Consider the following 27382-nt stretch of genomic DNA (forward strand, 5'->3'; position numbering starts at 1 on the left):
GCTGGTATCATCAAAGATGAGCTTGTGGGGCCTTTTCGGGTTGAGGATGGAGTCAAGCTCAACTCCCAGTCCTACTGCCAGTTCCTGGAAGACACCTTCTTCAAGCAGTGGTACAGGAAGAAGTCTGCATCCTTCAAGAAAAACATGGTTTTCATGCAGGACAATGCTCCATCACACGCGTCCAAGTACTCCACAGCGTGGCTGGCAAGAAAGGGTATAAAAGAAGGAAATCTAATGACATGGCCTCCTTGTTCACCTGATCTGAACCCCATTGAGAACCTGTGGTCCATCATCAAATGTGAGATTTACAAGGAGGGAAAACAGTACACCTCTCTGAACAGTGTCTGGGAGGCTGTGGTTGCTGCTGCACGCAATGTTGATGGTGAACAGATCAAAACACTGACAGAATCCATGGATGGCAGGCTTTTGAGTGTCCTTGCAAAGAAAGGTGGCTATATTGGTCACTGATTTGTTTTTGTTTTGTTTTTGAATGTCAGAAATGTATATTTGTGAATGTTGAGATGTTATATTGGTTTCACTGGTAATAATAAATAATTGAAATGGGTATATATATTTTTTTGTTAAGTTGCCTAATAATTATGCACAGTAATAGTCACCTGCACACACAGATATCCCCCTAACATAGCTAAAACTAAAAACAAACTAAAAACTACTTCCAAAAATATTCAGCTTTGATATTAATGAGTTTTTTGGGTTCATTGAGAACATGGTTGTTGTTCAATAATAAAATTAATCCTCAAAAATACAACTTGCCTAATAATTCTGCACTCCCTGTATTATGACTTGGTATGGAAATAGTATTGGAGGATCTGTACCTTTATTCACATGGTGTTGGGGTAACATGATCCTCAAATGTACTAACGGAGTATTGGCACACAAGAGGTGAAAACTTAAAATTAGGGATGCACAGGGCACAGACTTTGACAGGTATGTTGCTAGGTCTCCGAGAACGTCAAAAAGGCCTCTGGTAGCGTACACAACTCGGGCTGTCCCAGTAAAAGAAAAGAATTAGGGTTGAAGCATCATATTGCATCTGTAGTATATTGCCCTGTCTCTGTTTGCTTGTATTTATGATACAGCATTGCTCTAGATGGCAACTAATGTTATGTTACATCAACTCGTAAAGTGATTGACCACTAGAAATTAACTCTTGGTGCTGCCAGTAGATTAACAATGTGTTTGTGGCAATGGATGATAGTTGAAAAATATTGTTCAGATGTACCAGATCAATTATAGTCAACAATATCTGTTATGGCACATGTATTCAAGGCCATTTGCCAGGCCTTTAGTTACAGCACATACATAATAATTTATGCAGTTCTTGGTGAGTTGTAGTCTGACCAGTATTTTTGTCATTATTTCAGACAGTTTGCATGACCAACTTATCTTCTAGCAGATAATGTAATATAATTATCTTGCAGAAAAGCCCCCAATCTCTGATGGCTCTCAGCACATCTACAGCCAGGCCTCCATTAGATTGTAGACTAAGACGTTTTATAAAAAATAAGGTCAAACAAGATGGCTGCCCATTTCCATCTTTGTACTCAGAATCTGTGACAAGCTCCCCCTTACCCATCAGGACAACCTCAATGCTGCTCCAATTCAGAAATGAGTTGAAGAAGGACCTCTTTAAACAGCACTACATCACAGTGCATTAACTGTCCACAACCCAGTTACTTATCCTATCACTCATTGACTTTCTGCATGTCTTGGACCCTATACAGGGTTCTGCCGCATTTTAGGTTTGTGCAGTAGAAATACACATATATATATATATATATATATATATTATGTATTGTCTATTTAGAAGAGGCGATATCCCATTGTTCAAAGTATTCAAACCTCGAAATTATTTAAATTGTCTTATAGCTACAACAGTCACCAGGTGTATTTCATCCTACATGTTGTAAGGCAGCTGCTTAAACATTAGTCTGTGCATTCTACCCTGAGTACGTTTTGAAGTCATGGGCTGACAAGAACACCTAGTTTCCTCTTTTCCCAGATTCCACATAAAATATTTATATCAAAATGCAAAGTAAATCATAAGAAGACAAGCACATCTCATTGAAGATTCTAGAACCTGGTTTTCTTTCCAAGCAGGTGTCAGGCTCACACTGGTTTGTTTGTGTGTACACAGAACTAGTTTTAAACTCTTCCTTTCCTGCAAGACTTTTTCTTAATTCACAAGGACTGGAGGATTCCAAATGCAGATAGATTTGCATGCACGTGTCACTTGTGAGTGGAAGTTACGCAAGGTATGCAGGTTTTTCTGCATCCGTAAGCAATGCCATGCCAGGAGTGTGCAAGTCAGAGAGAGGATGTCTAAACAAAGGAAACACCCACAGAGTCATAATTTTAAGGGTGTTTCCAAACTGTTGTCTTCAAAATGTACATTGATTGAAACCAGATAGGAGAGTGCCAAAAGAGGGATGTAGTGCTTAGCACACCAAAATGTTTACAGGGAGTTTGAGAATCTCTCTCAACTCACCTTCTTTTGGCACATGCCACCCACAATCTCTCACAAGCTTCAAGTATTCATCAATATCTGTTAATAGTTTACCATTTGCTAAGTCGAAGCTGGAAAAAATAGCTGCACCTCGCCCTTTGGGTTTTCCTCATTTGCTCTCTTTCCTCTTCAAACAGGCTAAAGAAAGAGGAAAGACGCCATACTTCTGTTGTGTTGGGCATTCACCATTTTCCTTGCATCTTATTCTGCATCCCATGAGAAAGGAAGAATGGGTCAGGACGGCTGAGTTGCTTCCTATTTCAACTGCCACTTTTTCTGTAGAGAGTTGCAGGAAATGGGAAAGAGTGGTGAGTCTGGCTGGTGGAATTATTCTACATGCCTTTGATGACTTTGTGTCATCGAGCAGATGCTTGATGGTCTACATGTTTGCATGTCTGAATGCAGTCTGCTCTGGGAGTCTTAAGTTTGCACAGCCAGGCCAGAGTACAGTGTGATAAGGTGGGGTGGGGTGTAATTCTGGATTGAGCATTGGGAGCCCCACCACTTCCAACTGGATTTTGGAGTCTGGGTTCGAAAACATTGCACCCAAAAAAACAAAAATTCCAGCCAAAACCCCCCCAAATGTATGGTATTATGGTCACAGGCAGAAAATGTGCCAGTCACAAAAATACTGTTTGGCTGTGGTCTGTCTCTGCTGGAGAATCTTCCGGATCACGGAGTCTCCAGCAATACACCACCTCTTAAGAGGAGGATGTCTGCCATCAGAGAAAATGCAGACTTCAGTTTGAAAAGCTTCACTCTAATTGGCATCAGACAACCTATTTCTGGCAGTGAAAGGGGACAGCAGGGTGGTGCAGAAGACTGGGGTCAGAAAGGGGAAAGAAAAGTCATGTAAAGTGATGAACAGGAGGCAGGAGCTACGAAGAATGTTGTAAACACAGGGGGAGGAACAATCGAGACACATTGGAGGGAGGGTAGGAGAGAGGAAGAGAAATTAGGATGGTGGTAAAGATACGGAAGAGGTGATAGTCTGTACACAACACAATTATTGTAAACTACCCACTAGCAAAATGCATTAAAACAAACCAAATGCATGGAGTGATTGCCCTGGGATGTGACTGCTTTTCGTGTAAATGTGCAGCAGTTCACATAATTTTCCAAAACTATACCTGGGAAGGAATAGGTGTCCGTGGACCTCTGGTGGTGGTTGGTTTGTGCTCCACTGTTTGTGCATCTGTTGTGTGCTGCTCATGTGATGGAGAGTGCATATTCTGAACCTGTACAGGGCAGTATTAGCAGAACAAATTTAAGAGGCATCATCTCAGTAAAAGAATGGAAGACCTCTCTGCATTGCAGATTGTGTTTCAAAGAATAGGACATATTGACTATTAGTGTATTGCAGATAGTGAGAGGTAAATTAGCCAGGGGTTATGAGGACCACAGTGACTGTATTCCGGTAGGAATAAATGGGAAGAAGTTATCGCCCCAAGGGTGTATGTGCGGTTTTCTTCCCTTTTCTGGACGGGTAGTCCTTCATACTTGATTTGCATGCACGTCTGTTTCCTGTTTCATCTTAGAATCACAAGGCATGAAAATTCATGGGTTGTCCTCGGAGTCAACAGTTATGTGAATTCTTCTGCCAATGTATCCTCTGGGGTCATAGGACATGGGGTCAACACCTCACCCTTCAGCCTGGTGCTTAAGAAAGTTATTTGGCTTTGGAAACAGGGAGGTTCGGCATGAACTAAAACTTACTTGTGAAAGAGAAAAAGTTGTGAAATATCACAACATTCCTAAACAGTGCAGAGAACCTGCATGCGCGGCATTAGGAAGCGCAGGAATATGTGATAGAAGTTTTTCCCTGGCAAATGCAGTCGTTCTTAATTCACTGAAAATTAATAAGTAAAACAAAAATGTACTCGCAGTAGTAAGAATGTGGTATGTTTCATTTCATTAACTGTGAAAATCTACATTTATTTTAAGGAAGACATTTCCCTATATGGGGCAGCACAGGTACATGCACTGGGAGTTAAACTAAGTCACTTGCATCAGCAGTAGTGTTTGTGTAAAATCTTCTTTTATAAGGCGGGCTTTCTGCCTCTAGTTGCTATAAAAAGTCTAGACTGCATTAAAATTCTTTTGACGTGTTTTCACCTTCCATTCTTACGGTGGTGTTCAAAGTTTGTAATTGGGCAGCCAGGTTACAAGTATTTTGCAAACTACAGTCCCTCCCGGAGCATTCCGGAAAGTGCACTCCTGTCATGGCGATGTCACGTGTCCTTATCCACAAAGGACATCACATTAAGTGACGGAGAAATAGGCGGAAAATTTCAAATAATAAAAGAAAAACATTTCATAGTAATAATAATAGTAAAGATAAAATGATAGAATATAACTAGAAAATACAAAATTGGGGACATTGCATTGTGCAGTATGAAGGACTTTATTGATACAAATAATGGTTGTCATTTATTTAAAGAAGTACATTATATTTAATCTTATGGGGAAATAAAACACTATTCTGCATGCTGGTCGTGGTCACCGCTGGCTAGCTACGTGACACAGTTCACTATGACCTGTGGGTTATTTCTCATGTCCATTGAAAATTTGATAAATTGAAGACCACGTGAATCAAATTGTGTTTCCACTTTTTGAAGTTTTAATTCACTCTTTTACTCAAACTGAAAACGTTGCTTCATCCACAGATAATCATTCCAGATACATTGTTCTTAAGGCATTATCAAATAATGTAGAATCTTAACAATGCACATTTGTCAGACCCAATGCTTTTTGAGAAACCGACCCTTCTCAGGGGTATCTAAAAATGAAAAATACTGAACGTCACCTTCTGAGAGCAGTGTCAGAATTGGTCTGAGTGGCTTGGTCTACCTATCAGTGAATGGGGAGTCTCTGTAGTTTGTCCAACCCGGGTGTGGCAGGTCAAACTGACACGTGCAATTTGATGGACTCCACACCCCCTCCCATGGCCCAGCCCTGCCCCTCCCTGCACCTGCTGACTGAGCCAGCATCGGAAAAATAAAACAGTAGTAAAATATTGTTTTATTTTTCAGCGGCTGGCTCAGCTAGTGGAGCAATGCCTCTTTGCCGTTGAGAAGGAGCTGCCCCTGCAAGAGCATGGTAGTTCCAGTAGGTGACCCAGTATTTTATATTTTTAGATACCCCTGTGGAAGGGTCAGTTGACCCGAAATGCATTGGGTCTGACAAATGTGCATCATTAAGATTGAACATCATTTCATAATGCCATTAAGGCATTGTATCTGGAATGATTAGCAGTGAATGAAGCAACGTTTTCATTTTGAGTACAAGAGTGAAGTAAAACTTAAAAAAGTGGAAAAACAATTTGATTGACGTGGTCTTCAATTTATCAACTTTTCAATGAACAAGAGAAACACCCCATACCAAAGTGCGTCAGGTAGCTGGACAATGGTGATCAGGATCAGCATGCAGAATAGTGGTAATCAATAGTGCTGATTTGGGACATTGCACATTACCTGACAGCAGGATTGCAGATTGGTTTCAATTTGTTGTGTCATAAAGGAGAGTGCGCCTAAGGAACACAGTGGTTGAAATGAAAATAGAGCCTTCAAAGAAGAAAAGCAACAGCACTTAAGCACATATTGACTCATTAAGGCCATAATGATTTTATCATTGAGGTAAACCATGGGTGATATATGATACAGGTGATATTAACTGCAGCTTATCTGTTCATCCGCATTCTGTTATTAGACAATCCTTATTAATATCTAGACCTCTAACTTGTGTCCCCGATTAAAAACTTCCAATTACTACTTAATGTCACCGCTCTTAATTCCACCACGTTTTTCTGAGTGTTAATGATGCATACACTCACGTTGTCTAAGCTTACCTTTCCTTAGGTTTAGCAAGGAGGCTTGCAGAATAAATGGTTCAATTAACCATTCAGTAACCTACGCATGGAAATTGTGGGAGCTCAGAATATGTGCTGGAGTAGCAGTGTATGGCAGGTCAGCATATTGGTGATTGGGTTATCCATGATTGGCATATTTGATTTACTGTTAAGACCCTAGTAAAGTGTACTAGAGGTGCCCAGGGCCTGTAAATCAAATGCTACTGGTGGCCCGGCAGCACTGGTTGTGCCACCCACATTGGTAGCTGTGTAAACGTGGCTCAGACCTGCCACTGCAGTGTATGTGTTTGCAGTTTTAAACTGCCAATTCGACCTGGCAAGTATACTCACTTGCCAGGCCCAAACCTTTGCTTTTGGTACATATAAGGCACCCCTAGGTAGCCCCATGGGCAGAGTGCAGTGTATTTGAAAAGTAAGACTTTACTGGGGTGTGTTACATGTCCTAGCAGTGAAATACTGCCAAATTCGATTTTTCACTGTTGCAAGGCCTATTTCCCTCCTAGGTTAACATGGGGGCTGCCTTTAAATAACTATAAAGCACAGAATCCCTTTTAGGGAGGGCAGATAAAAATATGGAGTATGGGGTCTCTGAACTCACAATTTAAAAATACATCTTTTAGTGAAGTTGGTTTTTAGATTACAAGTTTGAAAATGACACTTTTAGAAAGTAGGCATTTTCTTGCTTAAACCATTCTGTGGCTGCCTGTTTGTGGATTCCCCGATTGGGTCAGTTTGACAGTTGGGCTGTTTACACCTCTCCTCTAGACAGTGACACAAACAGAGCTGGGGTGTAGGCCGCATATCCTGATAAGCCATCTGAGCTAGAGTGGGGAGAGGAGTGGTCACTTAAACCTGAAAGGACTGTGCCTATCCTAACACAATACAGTCTCCAACCCCCTGAAGCGTGCCTGGGGCCTGGCCTGGACAAGGAAGGATTTTGCAAACACTTGAGACTTTGCTTTGAAGTTTGCTAACTTCAAAGGCAGAAAGGGGTATAAGTAATGGACCCCAAACCCAAGACTTTTAGAATCTTTCTGGAATCAAGAGGAAACTCTGCCAAGGAGAACAGCTGAAGAGCTGGAGGAGGAGTACTGCCCCTTTGCTGTGTTACTTTGCTGGGTTGGCCTGCAGTTGCTCTTTCTGCCTTAAAAGAGAACAAAGGGTGAACTTTGCTGTGTATACTGCTTGAGAAAGTTCTCCAAGGGCTTGGAGTAGAGATTGTCTCCTGTTGGTAGTCTCAAACCAAAGACTTCGGTTACCTCGACCTGCAGCACTTGGAACCGGAACTGTGTGTTTCATGCTGTTCAATAGGAAAAACCACTGTAACGCTGCCAATGACGCCGCTGGCCTGCACTGTGACCTGCCGATGCCGCATGGAGTCGCACTGCCCCGCTTCGCACCGCGAACCTGGTCTCACCGACGCTGTCATTGGACGATTTCACTGAGCCTCTGCACACATTGCGACCTGTGGGCCCCACACTCCGGCATCACCTGCTCACACAGCAGCCTAGGTACACAAAGCACCGTCCCATCCCGCACCGCAGCCCTGGTCCACCGACGCCAGTACCATTGACTCCAGAGTCATCACCAGGCATCCCTTCCCGCACCATGGCCTGTGGAAACCACTTGTGGGGGTCACGAAGCACCGTTCCGTCCTGCATGCCTGCTTGGGCCTACCAACGACAGTGCAGCAAAGACGATGACGCTGCCTGCACCGTGGCCTGGGGACACCGCACATCGCACCTCCCCACTTCACACTACAGCCCTGGTCTCACCACCACCACTGGACTCCGTAACAGAGCCGCTGCCTGCACCGTGGGCACCGCACATCGTCCTGCTTCACACCGCAGCCTCAACACCATCCACGCCAGCGCTCCTGACTTCATTAGCCCGGAGTTCGATCTGCAACACGTGTGACTTCAAGGGCCAAACGACTCCCACACCAACTTCGGGACCGACTCTGCAAACGCCGCTCTCTCCGGAGCTCACTGTGAGGATCACAATGCCATGCAAATCATTGGTACTGTTTGTGGGTCTTCCCAACACCGTAGCTGGCCTGCGATTCCGTGGCCAGCCTGAATTGTTGTTTTTGTTGGTCACAATGCTGTGACAGCCCCAGGTGGAGTTATCGACTTCAAGGAACTGTATTTTTGAGTGAACCTTGCAGAAGTCATATATCATTACTGTATGTTGGAGTTTTATTGTATTTGTTCTTCTTTTATATGGATAAATATTAGCTATTTTTCTAAAAATGGCGTGCTGTCCTTTTGTAGTGTTTTCACTTATTACTGTGTGTTATGTGCAAATGCTTTCTTTACACATTGCTTCCGAGATAAGTCTCACTGCTCGTGTAAGCTACCAAATGGGTAAGCAGGGGTTATCTGAGCAGGTATCTCCCTTATCCTGTCTAGAGTGCAATCTCTACTTGGACAGGGTGCAAACCCATTGTGAACTAGAGACCCCATTTCTAGAAATCACCCGCTCTGACAAAACCTAGGAGCAGAATTTCACTATGATCTTTCTTGTTACGCCCGATTGACACGGGCTATATATTGTTTTGCCAGCTGCAACTTAGTACATATTTGTATTGTAAATGTATGTCTCATGGATGCCAGTTTCTGCGCACTTATGTAGACCCTGCCTGTACATAGTGTCAAACCGTTGGTATAGGCTACTTGGGGTGATGTGTTTATAATCAAAAGTTATAACAAAGCAAGCAGATCGTAACTACTTATTGGGAAATGCATGCATCAAAGGCAGCAGGGCTTTAATGGTCAGTTGATATTACACTGTGCTAAAGCCTGTAGGATGGTATTTTGTTACATAGAATCTCGCAGATTACTTTAGTTGTGTCTAGGTGGGACCTATTGGCTTTGCTAATGCTTGTGTTTAGGGCAGCAACCCAGGCCACTGGTGGTACCTTTGTCACTTTTTCCAGCTTCTCCCAGGTAACTGCAACATGCACAGCTGGGGGCTTCAGAAGAGAAAAAGAGCTAAAAGATGGAGAGATATGAGAGGACAGAGAGCAGTGCTAGTTTGAACATTTTTGTTAGTGTTTGCAGTACTGCCTTGATCTTGCGACTTTGAGCTTTCATCAGTTTAGCACTTTAACCAATTAGACGTGCTGATGGGTGTTAACTGTGAGTTGACACAAAAGCTCCGGGCAGCACATTCGAGAGACACGAAGGCAGCACCCACTGTTGTGTTATATGTTAGAGGGAAATCTGTCAATAAAATAAAACAAATCATTTTGACACAATAATATAGGTCTAATCGATTTTCAGCTGGGAACAACAGGCATTCTCACATAGAGGCCATGACTGAAGTTCAAAGTTCTGGTTCAAACACCAGTAGCATTTATACTGTAAAAAACACAAAAAACTGTGGTCAAGAGTTCAGCATTTACGTAAGCAACTACAAGCAGTACAGATAAGATAATGAGGTGCCTCTGGAAAGAAGGAATTGCACTTGTTGGCCTCGTGGGTGGGTAAGTTACACTGACGTCATCCACCATATCTATCTTTCTGCACAACAAGAGATTATATGTTGAGTGCTGCTCATGGTAGCCCTGCCTTGCAAATACTTATCTGACCTTTACACAGTTCCGCTTAACACGATATGAATGACTTGCAGTTTTTAGGACCCCTGTGCTAAGGAAGGATACACCCTTCTGTTCCACCCTGTTCATGCTAAGTGAACATTTTGAAAGCAACAGTTGGTACAGCTTTAAAGAAAAACTCTCATTCTAATGTGGCTTGGGCGTCTTGTGTGTTTCAGCACAGCTAACTTAACAATGCAGCATGTGTGTAAGTTTCCTAAGTAATAAGTGTTTGTTTGTCCTAAATATGACCTGCGTTTTCTATTGAACCCACAGTCTGTTTTTTTTTAACATGTCATGTATTAAGCCTTTCTCTACTTACATTGGTTTACAACTATCTAGCCTAAAATGTTTGCATTGAGATTTGGGGAACTTATGTTTGTTTGTATGTGATGTATTCCTATTCTTCCTACATCATGTCTGTGAGCTTTGCTGGTTGCAGCAAATGTGGTAACTCATGATTCCTGAGTTAGAGCAGGTCCTGCAGAAGGCACTATTTCTTCAAACACAAGTGCACAGATCCCTTTAGCACCTAGGTACTGGGGTAGTATGGTATCATGGTAGGTCTCTTTTAGAAGAAATTTCCTATCCGGTGGACAGTTTTTGTGCTACCCTCTACGTATCCCCACCACATGCTCACATTTATTCTTTGCTAAATAAAGCCATGTTTTCATTGGTATGCTGCAGCCTTTCCCCTTATACTTCTTTGGACAAATACATCTTTAATGCAGCATGGAATATCATTAGCCAAAATCCTTATCTACTGTACTGTGGTACACTCTTACAAGGGATATGTGTGCCTATTTTTTCAGCATTTCCATTTAAATTAATATTTTTTTCATTGAGTTCAGGAACACTAAAACGTATTTCATGGCCAATCAGACGTCCACCATTGCGTGGTAAAAAGATTCTTTCATTTCTCTGTGGAAATTGGCACTTCAAGCATTCTGCCTCTTTTTGAAGATTTTTTTACCATTGTCACTGATTATGAAGTCTCGATTTTTTTGGGACTTGAATATCTTTTGTGCATATTAATATAGACTTTGTTTTTTATACCTTTAAACTCAAACTAATTATGTATTTCTAACAATTGTATTACTAATGTTTGATTGCTGCTCGATTTAAAATGAACAGTGAGTGGCTGAGTCAGGGAGGTCGGGAGCAAGGGACACATCACTTGTCCCCGAATGTTGTTGCATTTCTTTTCTGTTAAGGCATAATGCAAAACGTTAAAAAGCGTTATAAGAAACCAGTGGGTGAATCTACCAGTGACGCAGTTAACTCCAAGTGAACTATATCGTAATATAACATCAAACTGGCCACTCTTCATAACTCCCACCTCCCCCCTCCCAGCAACACACAACTTGCACACCTTATAGTTTTTACAGAATCTTGTCTGCATGGGACTGTTGACCTGGGGGGCGCTAGGACACCCAGGGAATAGTTTGCATGTTTCATAATGTGGCTATACGTAACAGATAAGATTATTAGGATGAGGCCTAAACCACATCACAGTTTGCCATCTTTGTGGCATACATCCTTTCTGACACAAATATTTTTTTTAAATCACGTTTTTCGCTTTGTGGGTCCTTGGTTTTGAACCTCGGTGGTAGACTGGACCCTGCTGTTTGGGCTCGGGCACTGCGGGCTCTGTCATAAAATAACACTTCTTTAATTTTAGAAGTGCCCCCTACTACCGTCAGCCTGTTTTAACAGTAGGTCGGTACACCAGGCCGGCGCTGAAAGGTGTGTAAACATTAATAAGTCAAGTGCTGTAATTTAAATGTGAAAAGTGCACGGGACGAGAAGTTGATGGGCTATTGGCGGCCTGGAGATGAAGGGTGGCAGAACGGTAGCTTGTGTATTGTTTTGCCAACTGCACCGTGGAGCTAGAACTGTGTGCATGCTTAATGCTGGTTCTCCCTCATGCCCCATCGCCTCTTGGGCGTACACATTAGTGGACCTTTTAATCACACTGATTAACTCAAGTTGGTATGAAACATGAAGAACACCATACCCAGACAAGTTTTGTATTTTCTTTTGTTTATCTTAATTATTTTGTTTAGTAACTGCATAAGACTGTGCTTTTTCCTTTGATCTTTTTTTATGGGTCCTGAGCCCAACACTACATGCACTGATTCATCTTTCATTTGAAAAAATGTTTTTGTTGAATATCTGTATTCAAAGGCTAATACAAAGATTTAAACAAAAATGTCATTAATGTGGGCTGTTTACATATTTTGATAATTATACTGCTATAGGGTGAATGTTGTATTCTTCTAATTCGGAATGTTTAATTTGTGATTTAATAAATCGCAACGTGCACTCGAAAATGTTTAGTAAATGTAAATGTAAATTAGCACTTGTATAGCGCACTACTCACCCGTTAGGGTCTCAAGGTGCTGTACTCATACCGCTATGGAACCCCTCCTGGCTTTTCCCTGTGAGGCACCCACTCCTGAGCACCCCCAAGGTGAAGCCAGGCATCCAAGCGCTGTTGGGGCCGTTGTGGAGATTAAGCAAGCTATAGCCCAGAGTTGCAGAGTGAGACCCATGAATTAGATTAGGCACCGAGGCGAGAATTATCTGGTCAAGGGGAATTGAGCCCAAGACCTGCCGAAGCGGGACTTGAACCCTGGTCTTGAGCCAAATCTCTGCTTCAGGGTCTGCCGCTCTAACCATTGAGCCACACTTTAGTGGGTTGGCTTATCTCTGCAATAATTAATTTAAACGTTTCATTCTTAACTTCTAATGGTGGCACCTGATGATGTACAATTCGCACTCAGTAAGTGCAGCTTTTCCTGAAACACCCTAATCGTCAAATTTTAATTTCGCAATACTTTCCTGGAGACATGAAACATTTCCTGTATCAAATTTATCCAATTAGGAAATCTGAAAAATAAGTATTTGCCTGTACTGGAGAAGACGCCCCTTAGCTTAAGCAAATAGGCCTGAGGCAGCAGAGGCTGGACAAAACATTGCAGAGGACAAGAGGCAGGAATTGCAACTAAAGAAATCCTGTCCACCAGTAGAGCTGTGAGGTACTTAGAAGATTTCGTTTCAGCCACAGTGCCTAGGGTAGCCCTGTTCTTGCAACTTTCGCCCGTGTGCATGGATTTTAAATTAAACTTACCCAGATGTTTCATAAAATGTAACATCACCCAGCCCTGCTAAATCCTGCTAATAGTTAGATTTGAGGCTTCTCCGGACCTTGAAAGTGCCAGAGACGTGCCCTGATCAGCTGGTAGACAAGTGTGTAATATGTGTCTTTGCTGCTGTTCGTTTAACCGATTTGGGATCTAGGAGATATTTAATTGTTTTATGTAATGAACAAGAGCTGAACATGGAACAGAAAACAATCTTAGACAAGCAGGAATGTTGTCAATGTCCTTTGCCTTTTTTTTCTAATACATTTTTAGTTGACGTTTTAATATTTCTATTTTTTAAAACGGAATGTGAAACTTTAACAACTTTTCCCAAGCCAAGTGTTCTCCCACCTGCATATCTTAATTAATACATTTAACCCAGGTGCTGCAGAACGAACAAAAAGAAATAGTCTGCACAAAGAAGTGGCGTGGAATGGCGAAAGCAGATTTCACCTCATTTATACCAGTTTAACAACCAAATACAGACATAAGCAACTCAACATGACTAGTTCATCTTTGCGAAGGGCCTTCCAGTATGAATGAACACATCTAACATTTATAGCAACTTTTGATCCGATTGAGCTAGACACAAATTTCTATTCTGTCAAAATCGGCAGATTATGCAGGAGATGATGGATTATTTGGCAAATGATGCAAATCCATAATTATTCGGAAAAAACCCACAAAATCTAATTTCAGTGACCCAGTCCATAATGGATGGAAACAGAAGCACATTACACACTCAGTGAAGGTTTGCACTCTGATTTGGCTTTTTCTCTGTGGCCTAAGACACAGCTGGACATGATTTGCTGCTCTTCAGACTGACAGGTGGGTGTGGGATGTCTGGGAGCACCATAAACTGAATTAGAGCCTTCTCATGCAATTGCACCCAGCAAGTACACAGGAGATGTTTAGAATCCTCATCATGCAGGTTGTCATATGTTGTACCAAGGGGCCTACCCTGTCCACATAATTGTTAACTGCATGCACCCACCTCATCAGCTGCTAGAGTAGTAGAAGATCCACTATAAAATGTACATTAAAAACACAGAGATGCTCGTTCATCTCGAAAACCACTCCTAACTAGTGGCACCATTTTCCTAAGTCACTTCCAGCTTTGAATTAGAGAAAATATTATTTGTCTTAAACAAGCAAACACTGACATTGTAGAGGTAAATGACTCTTCCTTTTTTTTTTGGATAGCTAGAGGTTCTGATTTTTTCACCCCTACTTTCACTCCTCAGAAAGTTAAGTTTCGGGATCACCTTCGAATTGAAACTCTCATCATTTATCGATCACTGTTTTTAAAATTGCCAACATGATGTGTATGAGTTTCTATTTTAAGATGTGAATTACATTTAGAAAGATTATATCCCTTAACACCTGTGCTGAACTTTTATGTGACACATATCATTATTTAATGCTAAACCTCACACACCATAATAAATCTTCAAAACTCATTCAGTTATTGAGAGTAACCTGACTCCGTAAATCAGAATGTTACACTGGAAGTAAGGCACCAAGCAGGTATTATATATGACTGATGGTAATGCTCTTGGGAGTGTGACAAACAGAAAAGGTCTGCTGAACTGCAAGCATCAGTACGTTCACGCCCAGTGATGTAACAAAGTATGCCAAAGTACACGATTCAGGGTGCACATCAGTTTGAAGATCTATATGGTAGAATGAGGAAGGGAAAGTGTTCTGTATTTTAAAGGTTTTGCATTTATTAATTGAAAGTGTCTAACCACCCAAATACTAACCTGTTACTAGTCTACAGCAACTGTGTCCCTACAGCTTAAATGTTATGAGTTAAATCTCTGAGTCAGTTACCTTAACTAACATATTTTGTGCTCTGTTTTGATTGTTAGTACCAAGTGCTGTACCTCTTGAATCCATCCAAGGCAGTACCTTTGAAGAGAAGATATTTCTCCAGTGGAGGGAGCCAGCACAAACCTATGGAGTCATCACATTATATGAGGTACATTTGCGACAGTGATTATTAATATACATTGTTTTCACTTCAAAAACAAAAGTCGAAGTGACATTCAAAATGGGATAAGGGCTGATGTTTAAAAACCGAAAAACCACTGAAGTAGGCCAGTTATAGTTTAGCAAACTATTACATTCACAAACCATCATACACTGCTTATAACTTTGCATTTTACATTACTTATGACATGTTAAATAACAATGTCAGTTGGCAGGGAGCAGCAAACCCATCAGTGCACGGCCTGCAGTTGAACATGTCTGGCCAGGCTCTGCGACTACCACCTGGGGACAGCCAGGCCCTGCTGCGCATGGTTAGAATTTGGTCACGGGGCGTGGACCTTGGCCAGGCCCTGATCCTAACCTGCTGCAGGGTGACCAACCTATACTGCGCAGGGCATTTAGTATTTGGTTGTGCGAATAAGGGAGTTGGCCTCAGGGCCTGAACTCTGCCCCCCTTTCCCCGTTATGTACAACCTTAAGCTGTGCGCAGTAGTGGCTTGGCCCTGGGCTCTAACCATTGCCGGTGGCCGGTCTCCACTGAAGACAGCCTTCAAGTCTCAGGGCCTGCACTATGGCAGTTGGCCGAAGGGTCTGGTGTATGACCAGACCCTTCTAATTTTCTAAAAATGTTTTTTTGGTGTCAATGTAGCATTATTATAGGGGGTGCCACATTGATACTGCAATACTGGGCGCTGGCACTGTGGTATTGGCAGCTCAAAATACTTTTTAAAAAAAATTAATTTAACTTCAGAGAGGGGTCCCTTTGGAGGCTAGGGTGTGCCCACCTTTACCCTTATGTCGCTCTTAATTGTTTTCACTATTTTGACACAGAGTCCTTTACTGGTGGTAGCAACATTTCTTTAACCGTTGCTGCCAGCCAACTCCGTCATTCGGTACAACGGTACTGAAATGACCTACAGGAGAAATGGCTCCCTCACCAGTCAGATTGGCCTTAAGGTTCACCCTCTTCATGCCTAGCTCGAACCTCTATTTTGAAAGACTAATTCCTGAAACAGCTAAACGGATTTAAACTAAATCACCAATAGTATGCTTTGAGTAAAATTCTAAGTTTTTGCCTGATTTTTCATAATTCCACCCATCTATTTTTACTGTATCATAGAGCAGAGTTTCCTAATGAAATGAACACATGCTTTTGTGTCCCTCCTTTTTCTTTACCTCGCTTGATAGATCAGCACAAACCTTAAGGTGGAGGAGCCAAAATGGTTAAAAAAACAAAAATGTGCTTACGTTTTGTGCAGATTCATCTAGTGGTGCTAAAGTTTTTAAGTTAAAAAGTTCCTTTTGCCTGAAAAGTGTAGCCAAACTATTACTACACAATGGGTATATATATATCACAAAAATTAGAAAAACAGGCAATCTGGTGTACTACACCAGAAAGTGTATTTCCCCAATACTCAATGTGTTTGGACAACATAGAATCTTCTTCACGATTACTGCTGACACAACCCAGGGTGTCCCATATGTACAGTGTCCACAAAATTAAAATCAAAGAAGGGCCAAACTTGGGGCCTGAATTAGAACTTGATGGAGGGAAATATGCCCTAACAAACGTGATGGATATTCCGTCCGCTGTATTACTATCCCATAATATCCTATGGGCAGTGCTTTAAATGGAAATATAGAAGTGCAGGTACTCTGTACTAGAGTACCTGCTTGTTTCTGAGAAGTGCCGGTACTCTCCAATTAAAAGTATTACGTTTTTCTTGAGATGTACCGGTACTCTCCCTCTCAAAATAAAAAAGTGCTGGTACTCAGTACCGGAGGGTACCGGCCCATTTAAAGCACTGCCTATGGGGACCGTAATACGGTGGACAGGATATCTGTCATGGTCGTGGCTGAGTATTCCATCCGCCATGTTCGAAATCAGGGACTTAATTCACTCTCATAGATGAGACATTGTAATGTTCCAGTGGACTATATAACCTTATGTATTTTGCTTCTATTTTCTATTTTACTTGATCCAAAGATAGGTTTCATGTTCCCTATACAATGTTATAACCAGCTCTGATTCATCATATTATACTCAGTGTAGTCCACCTTAGATTTTGTCAGCCATAATCATGAACAAGACCCTGCATAGAATTGTGGCAATACATTTACTGCCACAGCACACCTGAGTGTGTTTTTTTCTCATTTTTAGGAGTCTTTGTTTTTGTTGATCTCCAACTCTGCCAAAATGCTCTTCTGAGAGGGCACAGAAGCCGTGATCATCTTGCAAGGAGTTTAAAGCTATATATATATTTATTTATATACACATATATATATTTATATTGCTAGGTTGAAAGGAAAATAGAATTGTTAGCATAAATTGGGTAATATCTGGGTGAATAACAGAACCAGGTTGAAAAATTAGACTCACACTTTGGTTTGTGTAGCTATCTGAACTGTTTACGATTCACAAAAATTCCTCCTGCATTCCTACACTTACGCAGATATGATAGTGGTTAGACAATCTCCAGGAGTATGTTCAGTCAATTTTTGCATTTGCACCGTAATTTTTTTCTCCTTCAGCGCCATAATTTTACTGATAGTGAAACCACTTGCACCTAAATCTTTTCAACAAAAAAAAAAAAAAGTTAACCATGTTAGTTTTCTTGCACCTAAATCCCTCCCACTCTAAAAATTAAGTTAAACCTAGCAGTTTTTGAGTGGATTTATTTGCATTTTCAAGGTGGAAAAGGCCACGCAATCGTGTGTAAATACCCGTCAAGTGGCATGTTTTTGGGTGTATAGTCCTTTTATAATGGCCATTTCCACCTGTAACGTCTTTCCACCACATTGTCCCTAACTTTAATTTGCCAACTTTGGAAAACTCATCATTCTAGTAGATTGTTTTTTAATCAGTCCAAAACCGGGCATAAATCTTAGTTGAGAATGAGACTTTAAATCAGTAGGCTGGAACGAGATGCTGATTTTGTGCATTTTAAATACTCCATTTGAACTTGGGTATGCAAAATAGCTTGGGAATCATGTACTGTTTTAATGATTTTCTGATTGTTGTCTTGTCTCTTCAGAACTGAGAGTCAGCAAGTCACTATAGTATTTTATCATTTTGTACTACCCCTTTTGAAACACCAACACTGTGGGCCTGATTCACAAATGTATTTCTACACCATAATTTTACTTGAGTGCCCCAAAAAATCATTTGTAGCTCCACATCCTGACTTTACAGAATCTAGTGTAGTGAAAATGTCAACTCAGAAACTGCACTTCCGAGAGTGGATAGTCTGCTAACATGTTAATTTTTTCATTGCCATAAGTTCTTAATTTAGTATTGCGAAAGGCACATTCCATGGATGTTGTAAAATGCAATGAACATTCTAAAACACCCATGTTTGTGAGTATTCACAAACATTTCACGGGTATTTTTGAATCCTAAAATTGCAAGCAAAATCTGCTGCCATTAAATGCCATAATTAAATGCATTTTCAGGGAGAGAAAGGGTAAGGAGTTGTAGGTGACAGGGTTTCTCCACTGAGAAACATGCCTTCCCTGTTCAGAGCAATAAAAAGGTTATGTGTACTAGTTCATATTTCCACATGAATAACCCATGCAAATTCTCTACCAAGTGCGTTATGTACAGCAAGGGAAACCCATGGATAGTGAGGGACCAGGGATATGTGTTACCTATAAGAAACAGCAGTTCCTCGTGAACACCATTAAGAGCAATAATATGGAAATATCATATTGCCAATATCACAAGTCCAATCAACGTATATAGAAAAAATATATATTTTAAAATTGACTGAAATACAAAGAAAAATAAAAGTTGTGAAGCAAACAAATCTGAACACTAGAAGCTCAGGCATATATGTGACAATAATCAATCAAATACATGAGTCAAAATTCTAGAGCAAACTCAACATGCCCCTAATATTCCATGATAATATAGCAAAGGGTAAAAACCAACAACGTTTCGATCATCCAAACAATTCAGGGACTATCATCATGACACCTGACTAATTCACCAGGAGATCATTAACCATGGAAACAGTAAATAATGAAGAGTATAGAGAAAAAAGAAGAAAGTAAAATAGAAGAGAAAGCAAAAGGCAAAATAAATACAAATTATTAAAACTTATAAATTGAACTTCAAAAATCCGCATAAGGCACACATGCATTAAGTGCTTCAAAAGTGAACAACCATGAGAAAACCATCAATCGAGTGAAAAAAACTCAAAACGAACACCTAGTGAGGGCAAGCCAATGTGCAACTGCCGTGAGTGCTAAAATAAGTGGCCAAAAAAATGGCAAAATAGACTCCATAAATTATAAGCACCTGGGCAGAAATAATCACACTAATATGAAAGGCTGCCAAGAACTGAAAAGTAAAAGGAAAAAGAGTAAAAAACATCAGATTATCATAGATAGCAACAGGGTGATGGGGGAGCTTCTAAAACACTCACTGGGTTAACAAAATAAGAAGGGACCCAAACAATCAAGGCAGTAATATGTCACCGTGCATTTCAGGACGCCATCAGTGGGGCAGAAAGGAAACCGATAAATCCGGGAGTGACGGGGTTAATTGCATCCATAATCCTAAAATATGCAAAGAGAGCAGTTATCAATTGGTGCCTGTAAGACTTGGAAAATACAGCAACCAAAAAACGTGCTTGTGCCTCAGGGCCTGGCAATGCTGGGAGAAAGTCAGCCATGCCTTCGGAATCGAAACGCCACTGTTGCTAAGGTCGGTTTAAAAAGGCATAGGGAAAACTTTTAGGTTTAAAGTATGGCAGCAGTTGCCTAGCACTTGGGGTTAAGCTAGTGTTTGTTTCATTATACAAATAAGAACTATCTCTTTTAAAGAAACTGGGACTTTTTCTATGATCTAGTTGTTATTGATGAAGCTGGCTACAGTGTTAGCAAGCATTATGTTGTACTTTGTCTTTAGTTAAGCATGGGTTAGACCTTCTTACCTTTGATTGGGTAGACGCTAGTGAGGAGTGTTTAGCTTTGCCTGCTGAAATTGGTTGAGTAGAGGAAGGTACATGTATCATGGTGCATGATCGTAGTGAGACCTGTGGCTGTCTAGCTCTAGATCCAGTGTAAGTAATTGATTTGTGGCAATCTTGACAGAGGTCCTTCGGGTTGTGAGCAGCAAAGAAATGTGGGTTGTGAAAAGGGTTTGTATCATTTGTAAGGCTTATTGAGGACCATTTTGAGGTGAAGAAGTATCTTCTTGGTTATGAATGCAGGTTTTCATTAGGTTGTTTCTGCCAGATTGTGAACTGTGTGCTCTGTTCAGTTTAGACCAGCGTCAGGTGAATACCCATTAGAGACAGAGGCCTGTGAAAGTTCTAAAGTCTACATGCAGCCAGTTGAGATTGAGGTACTTGTTAAGATTGTTTTGAAAGAGTTTACTGTAGTCACTGACTTGAAGAACAGTGGCTTCATCGGTGTACTGGTGGAATTAATGCAGAAGGCAAGGTCACTGAGAATTGTCCCTCCGCTGTCACCCATTCACGCCCGTCTTCTCAAAAACACTCAAAATATAACTGCTACACCTTACTACATTTGAATTATACGATGCGGCAACCTTGATATGAAATAGGATGTTATATTTCCAAGGTAGATATTCGAATTAAGTACAGTTATGAAGATGGAGATTTTTTAATAATGCCATGTTAAAAATATTCGTATATGTTCCTTTGATGCTGTGTAGTGCTGCTATGTAACAGTTCCACTTACAATAGCGGTCTTCAGTGAACATTTGAATGATAAAGCTCCATTTGGAGCAAATTGCTGTAGCAAAAATATGGGTGAAATAACATAATGGTGGCATTTATCATCACACTTATGTGAGGCTCGTTTCACTAAGTCCATTGTAATAGAAACAAACAGGCGCAATCTAGGAACAAAAACACTCTGTATTTGAATGTAAATTTGACAAAATTGCTTGTTAGATTTCTGAAAAAGGACTGGTCGTCTTCATGTGGAGCACATACATGCATCCTTCTGAGAAAAAAAATGATGACAAAGACCTAAACAGATTAGCTGTCAAGCATTAATCACAGGCAAACCGATCCCTAGCCTGATTTAGCCACTGCCCCCTGTTGTGCTGTTATCAGAAAGTTGTTGTAATGAAAATACAAGAAAGTGCACTTAATTGGCCATCTTCTTGTGTTTTTTTTTTTAATAGTACATAAAGTAAATAGAATTCTTTTGGGCACCAAGGACATTCTACTTATTACAAATTAGTACAGCGATGTCACCAAATAATATTTAAATACTCACTTTTGGTTTGTGGAAATGGCAAATATTTTTGTACCCTTCTCAGTTTAGCTTGAACATATACTTAAGCCTGTTGCTGTAATATACATATGAAGCTTGATCTTTGCCCAGGTGGTTGGCTATAAATATTAGGATGGGCCCTGCAAATCTATGTCTGTGTACCTGTGCTTGAAACCAGTGCTGTGTAGTCTTGGGAGGACAAGTTCACTGTATAAGACCACCAATATAATTTTACTGACTTGTGTACCCTCATCCTGTTTCCAGTTATTATTTTAATTTGCAGATCATGTAGCCTGCCCCTCAGGATTTAGATGCAGCATTTGTGGGACATCGTTTGTCCACCTCATACAGAGAGAATATTTGGCCTACAGTGAAGAGGTAATAGAGATCCAGAACCCAAAGATGACTCGATTTAGTTTTGATCCCTAATGCATGGGTGAACAGGCATGCTTTCTCTGAATGGGTCACCCCCTCCCAGAGTCCTGAGCATCATCAGGACTCTAGATTTTTAGCTTGGGTCAGATTTTGTTCTGAAGTCTACAATGCTGGTTAATGGGTGCAATTCAAATTTTCTAAAGCTTATCCCCATTGTTGATGATAGTTGATCTTGGACTTCCTACCAGGAGTCACCACAAAAGGCCCTCTGTCTCCTTGTATTCTGTACACCATGTCTTCTCATTTTAATGCCATACCTAAGGTAGAGCCTATCAGTTGATTCTAGGTTACAATCATTAGGAAAATGATGGAAAATTGAATTTAATTCTGTCAACAACTAGTTATCGACTGTCACTTACAGTAAAACCACCAATTTATGGAGTTTGATTGCCAGAGTTTCATTACAACATTCTGACACTAGAGATTTTGATTGATGCAGTTGAACCCTGTTGAATGAGGGTGTTCCTACCTGATAGGATGAATAGGTCAAACATGAACGTCACACTTTGACAAAGTGGTTTGGGCCATTGAACACATGTCCTAAAAGACAGTGGGCCTAGCAAATGTACACTAGAAAAGAACACCTGATTGTGAGACTGTGGCTCACAACAGCTGACGCCGCCATGCCTGGATGACACTACCCATCAACCTTAAAAGCTCTGGTTGTATATTAATTCTATGTTATCTGCATGCATAGTTAGCCCTTTAGTGTGACGACTTGTATCACATGCTTGTAATGTAAAATTGTTAGGAGTACTCACTTGAGTGCATTTCCCTTGTGAGTTACTTTTGTAGAGGTAACAGATTGGCATTCCGAGGCTCATCTTGCAACCTGACCGCACATGTGAACTTTTACCATGATAATAGGGACCTGCTTCTTTTTTCAACTTTCATCCATTCTGTTGAACCTGGCCCTTTTTGCAGGGTTCTCCCCAAACTTGTTACCTCCTTCCTCCTATTTTTTCTCACCAGTTTGTGTTGGATTTCGGACTCTCTACATTTTACCAATGCTAACCAGTGCTAAAGTGCACATGCTTTCTGCATAAATTGTATTTGTAATTGGCTTTTCCATAATTGGCATATTTGATTTGCTAGTAAGTCCCTAGTAAAGTGCACTAGAGGTGTCCGGAGCCTGTCAATCAAATGCTACTACTGGGCCTACAGCACTGATTGTGCCACCCACATGAGTTGCTCTGTAAACATGACTCAGACCTGCCACAGTAGCATCTGTGTGTACAGTTTTAAACTGCCAATTGGACCTGGCAAGTTGCTATATATATAGATATATACATATGTAAGAGTCAGATACTGTAGTATAAAGCGTGAAAATTGTATTTCCTGTTGTCTGTCTTATTTTAACCTTTTCTGTTAATAATAATCAGTATGCTTCTTTAAAATCTACGTGTTAACATTCTTCAGTAACTTTTTTGAACTCTGCTTGTTTTGAATATTGATACAAGATTATCAAATTGGATGTTGATAATATCTTTATATTCTTGGAATGTTCATAAGAGTCAATTCCAGTGTGTGAAATGCATGCACAGCCAAGTTTGCCTCAAAAACCGTTACCTCACAACAAGCACTCTCTCAATACATCTGGATTCCTGTCAGGTCACAGTTGAAGTGCGAAGCTCTCTAGCTGCATGCGCGTATCATCGCAACAAAACTGAGTGCAACACTAGAACTACAACTTAACATTTGAACTTCTCGTCAGCCATCTTGGATTCCTTTCTTCTGCATTTTCTTTGCAACGTGTGTAGCACGACTCTGCAAACTATCTTCCGATGAGGAAATCGCTTTTTCCTCTGTGGATACTTCTTTACCAGCACTTCTATTGCTTTTCCTTTACGTTTCACTGTTATTACATGGCAATTTTGAGGGTTCTTGACAGCTGCCTGTAAATGTCTTTTTAGTGCAGTTTTCCTTTGGGAGCAGATAGAGATGTGGAGTTTTGGGTCTCTGAACCAGTCTGTGCCTCTGCCTGCTTGTGTATTCCATGTGTGGGTCAGACTGACAGTTGGGCTATTGTGAATCTCCACAGAGGGAACAGGCGTGTAGCCTGCATATCCTGATTAGTCTCTTGGGCTAGAGTGAGGAGGGAGGAGCGGAAACTTACACATGAAAGGGCTGTACCTGCCCTCACACAGTGCAGCCTCCAACCCCCTGGTGTGTGTCTGGAGCCAGGCCTAGGCAAGGCAGTATCTTGTCAACAACAGAGAATTTCCTTTGAAGTTTGCCAACTTCAAAGCCAGAAAGGGGTATAAGTAGTGGACCCAAACCCCCAAATTTTAGAAAACTTCTGGATCAAGAGGAACCTCTGCCAAGGAGAATAACCGCCAAGGAGAATAACTGAAGAGCAGGAGGAGGAATACTGCCCCTTTGTGTGAGCTTTGTTGGGTTGGCCTGCAGTTGCTGCTTTTGCCTTAGAGAAGACAAAGACTGGACTTTACTGTGTATCCTGCTTGTGAAGTTTCTCCAAGGACTTGGACTGACCTTCCCCCCTGTTCTGATGTCCCAGGGCCATCAGACTTCCTCTGCCAGCACCTGGACTCTCTGCTGAGACTCCTCCCCTGCCAAGTGGTGCCTAATCCAGTCCCTTGGCCCTTGAAAGGAGAAGCTAGTGGAAAACCAAGAAGGACCAGGTGCACAGACCTCGGCGACACCCGGACTGACGGCACTGCCAGATCCCGCGATGCTACCTACAACTGAAGCCTTGGTCCCCTCTGGAGTGCGATGACAGGCAGACCTGCCACTGCCGCAGCCTCACTGAAGTCTACAACTCTGTGAATTCCGAAGTGCTGTCTCATCGACATCTGTGATACCTGACTCTGCCGTGACACCTGCAGCCTCGTGGCGTGACTGCAACCCTGTGAGGTTGCCGCACCACGACGTGACCGCTGGATATTGACCCTGCCGGAAGTGAGCAGATCTGATGTTGCACTCCGATGCCGCTGCACCTCCACAGCTCTGAGGCAAGGATCCGATACCTCACACCGACTCCTTTGCTTCGCAGCACCGGAACCGCCTTCGCACCGGATCCAGTGACGCCTCGATCCCAGACTCCATGCACCGGCTTGTTTCCTCATTTTCATGGGATACTGTATCTGGGGGTTCGTGCGACTCCATGACCGGCACCATTGGCGTCGAATTGTTGGGAACAACTCCGTCACAACACTGTAATATCGCCAAAGTGAAGCATTTGTGTTTCTAAGTGCTATATTGATGTATAATATTTTAAAAAGCATAACTTTGCTTGTGTATGTTGTATTTTTCTTGTTTCACTCAGATAAATATTGGCTATTTTTTTTAACCTGATGTTGAATCCTTTTGTGGTGTTTTTACTCTGTGTGATTGTACAAATACTTTACACATTGCCTCTGAGATAAGCCTGACTGCTTGCACCAAGCTACCAAGGGGGTGACCAGGGGTTATCTTAGGTATCTCCCTTACCCTGACTAGAATGAGGGTCCCTGCTTGGACAGCGTACAAGCTGACTGCCAGCCAGAGACCCAGTTTTTAACATGTTCTATATTTGACATGTGTCGTTGATCAGAGCAGTGCTATCCCTAGAATTTCAAAAGCAGACAAGGTTGTAATTGATCATAGAGGCTAAAGCCAAGGCCAGCATTACAGGAAAGATTACAGGCAAACACCCTATTGATAGTAGAGACCATTCAGATGAAAGCTAATTTTCTGCCTCAGGTGGTTGGCAAGCAGATTTGAAAGGAATTCAAGCACCATAGAGATATTGGTCTCCTGTGCTTTGCTTTTCCATGTGCAGGGCTATTTTAGCTCTGCTAGCCTTGAAAATGCTAAGGGATATTCTATCATCCTAGATACAGCACAGTAGTCTAACACTCTTTGGAAAAGGTCTAATAGGCTACACTTAAAGGCCAAATTATTACCTTCCTCTGAGGCATTGTAAGCCTTTATGACCAATAGCCTCCTGCACTGCCACTGCTCCAGTCCTCATCGGGTGGACTCTGGAAGGATGGCCTGCAGACCAGCACTCAGGTTTGGCAGCTGCAATCTCCAGGCTGAATCTCTCATGGTGGTATCTTTGAGGCACTGCAGCATCTTTGTGGCAGTTGTGGCCTCCATCTGATCAGGACTTTGTTCTTCAGGGTTTACTAGATCTTCTTCTCAGCATGGGCACTCGTCATTGTAGCCCATGGCAGACTGATGGGAAATGCAAGATTTCACTCTCTAGCACAGTACTTCTTCAGCACATTCAGGAACTGCATAGAGAGATGAATGGAACTCTTTAGAGCACGCCACACTTCGATCACCCTCTTGGGGTCACTAGCTTCATCTGGGTGATACTCAGGATGGGCCTAGCCTCCTGGACAGTCTTTGCTCTCAGGACCATTAACCTCCTTCTCATGCTCAACAGACAGGCAGGCTACTAGGCTCTTTATACAGATCTTCGGCTCCTCCTGAAAAAATAGGTGACTTCAGGCAATGTCCTTTCATCTCTGGGAGACTGACGTCCGGGCAGGCACCAGCCCTTGTGGCACAGCAGCTATTCAAGGGCTCTGTGTAGTAGTACCTTTCTTGGCGAAGATGAACTTGGGACTGGAACAAAGTGGGCTGGTTTGGATTCCTTTTTATACATGTTATCCAGACAGCGGATTTGGATCCACTGGCCAAGGTTTCAGAACTGTCTAGGGTTAGTTTTCATTCAAGTGTTGTTTAGTTTTCATTCAAGTGTTTCCCTCCTTCTCTTCAGACTTAGCCTCTGTGCCAAGTGGTGGGTCTCATAGCAGGTAACTAGGGGCTGGCTCCAAGCAGAGTATCCAAAGCACAATGAGGTGATTTGGCTGCATCTATCTGCCTTCAGCCTTCCTGAAGCAGTCATTGGAGACTGGAAAAAGGGCATGCCCTTCCTAGAAACTTCCTCACGCTGAACAGCAGTGACTGTAGTCTCACCTCTCAACCTGCCATCTACCCTGTACTCACGAGGAACTAATCAGCAGTCTTTGCTTACAATGAGTATACAGAATTTATAAAGTAAACCTTGTCTACATCCTTCTCACTTCAGTATCTGGATCTCTATGCTTTGGACATGGGAATGTCAGCTATAGACTTCAACTGTCTGAGAGAAGCTGCCCTCATCCTCAGTCTTGTGCAGTGCCAAGCCAAAGGCATCCAAAATGGATCCCACTGGCTCTGGTATTCTGACTCGTACAACACACAGAGTTATAGTACTGCATACAACTGCATGTGTGCTACACATGCACTGCACACACACACCAATACACTCAATATGGTACCGGTTCCGGGATTTGCATCACATTGCAGCTTTATCCAATTGGGGTCAGTAGATTGCACTCACACTGACACAGGGAACATGCCTGGTCTTCCTATAAATTTGGGGGGGGGGGGACAAAAAACAGTGCTCTGCAACCACTGCCGAATATGGTACATCCAATTAATTGACAGTAGACTACTGTCTACTGTGTTGGCACCCTTAATGACCCTCAATTTGGCCCACCAGGTCACACAACTGATCCTGGACCTTGCATTATCATGGACAGACCTAGGTTTGATTAGTGTGACCCTTG

The 27382-nt window shown here is 41.8% G+C and overlaps 1 protein-coding gene across 14 annotated transcripts in view; it reads left to right on the plus strand.

Annotated features, from left to right (window-relative positions):
- PTPRM (protein tyrosine phosphatase receptor type M) overlaps positions 1-27382 on the plus strand; it is a 1480454-nt gene that overhangs the window by 711071 nt on the left and 742001 nt on the right. For all 14 annotated transcript variants that reach the window (XM_069218824.1, XM_069218808.1, XM_069218810.1 and 11 more), the window contains exon 9: positions 15011-15120. In XM_069218824.1, coding sequence (XP_069074925.1) covers positions 15011-15120 — 110 coding nt within the window. The remainder of the gene's footprint in view (positions 1-15010; positions 15121-27382) is intronic.

Source organism: Pleurodeles waltl, chromosome 2_1, assembly GCF_031143425.1.
Source record: "Pleurodeles waltl isolate 20211129_DDA chromosome 2_1, aPleWal1.hap1.20221129, whole genome shotgun sequence".
Lineage (NCBI taxonomy): Eukaryota > Metazoa > Chordata > Amphibia > Caudata > Salamandridae > Pleurodeles > Pleurodeles waltl.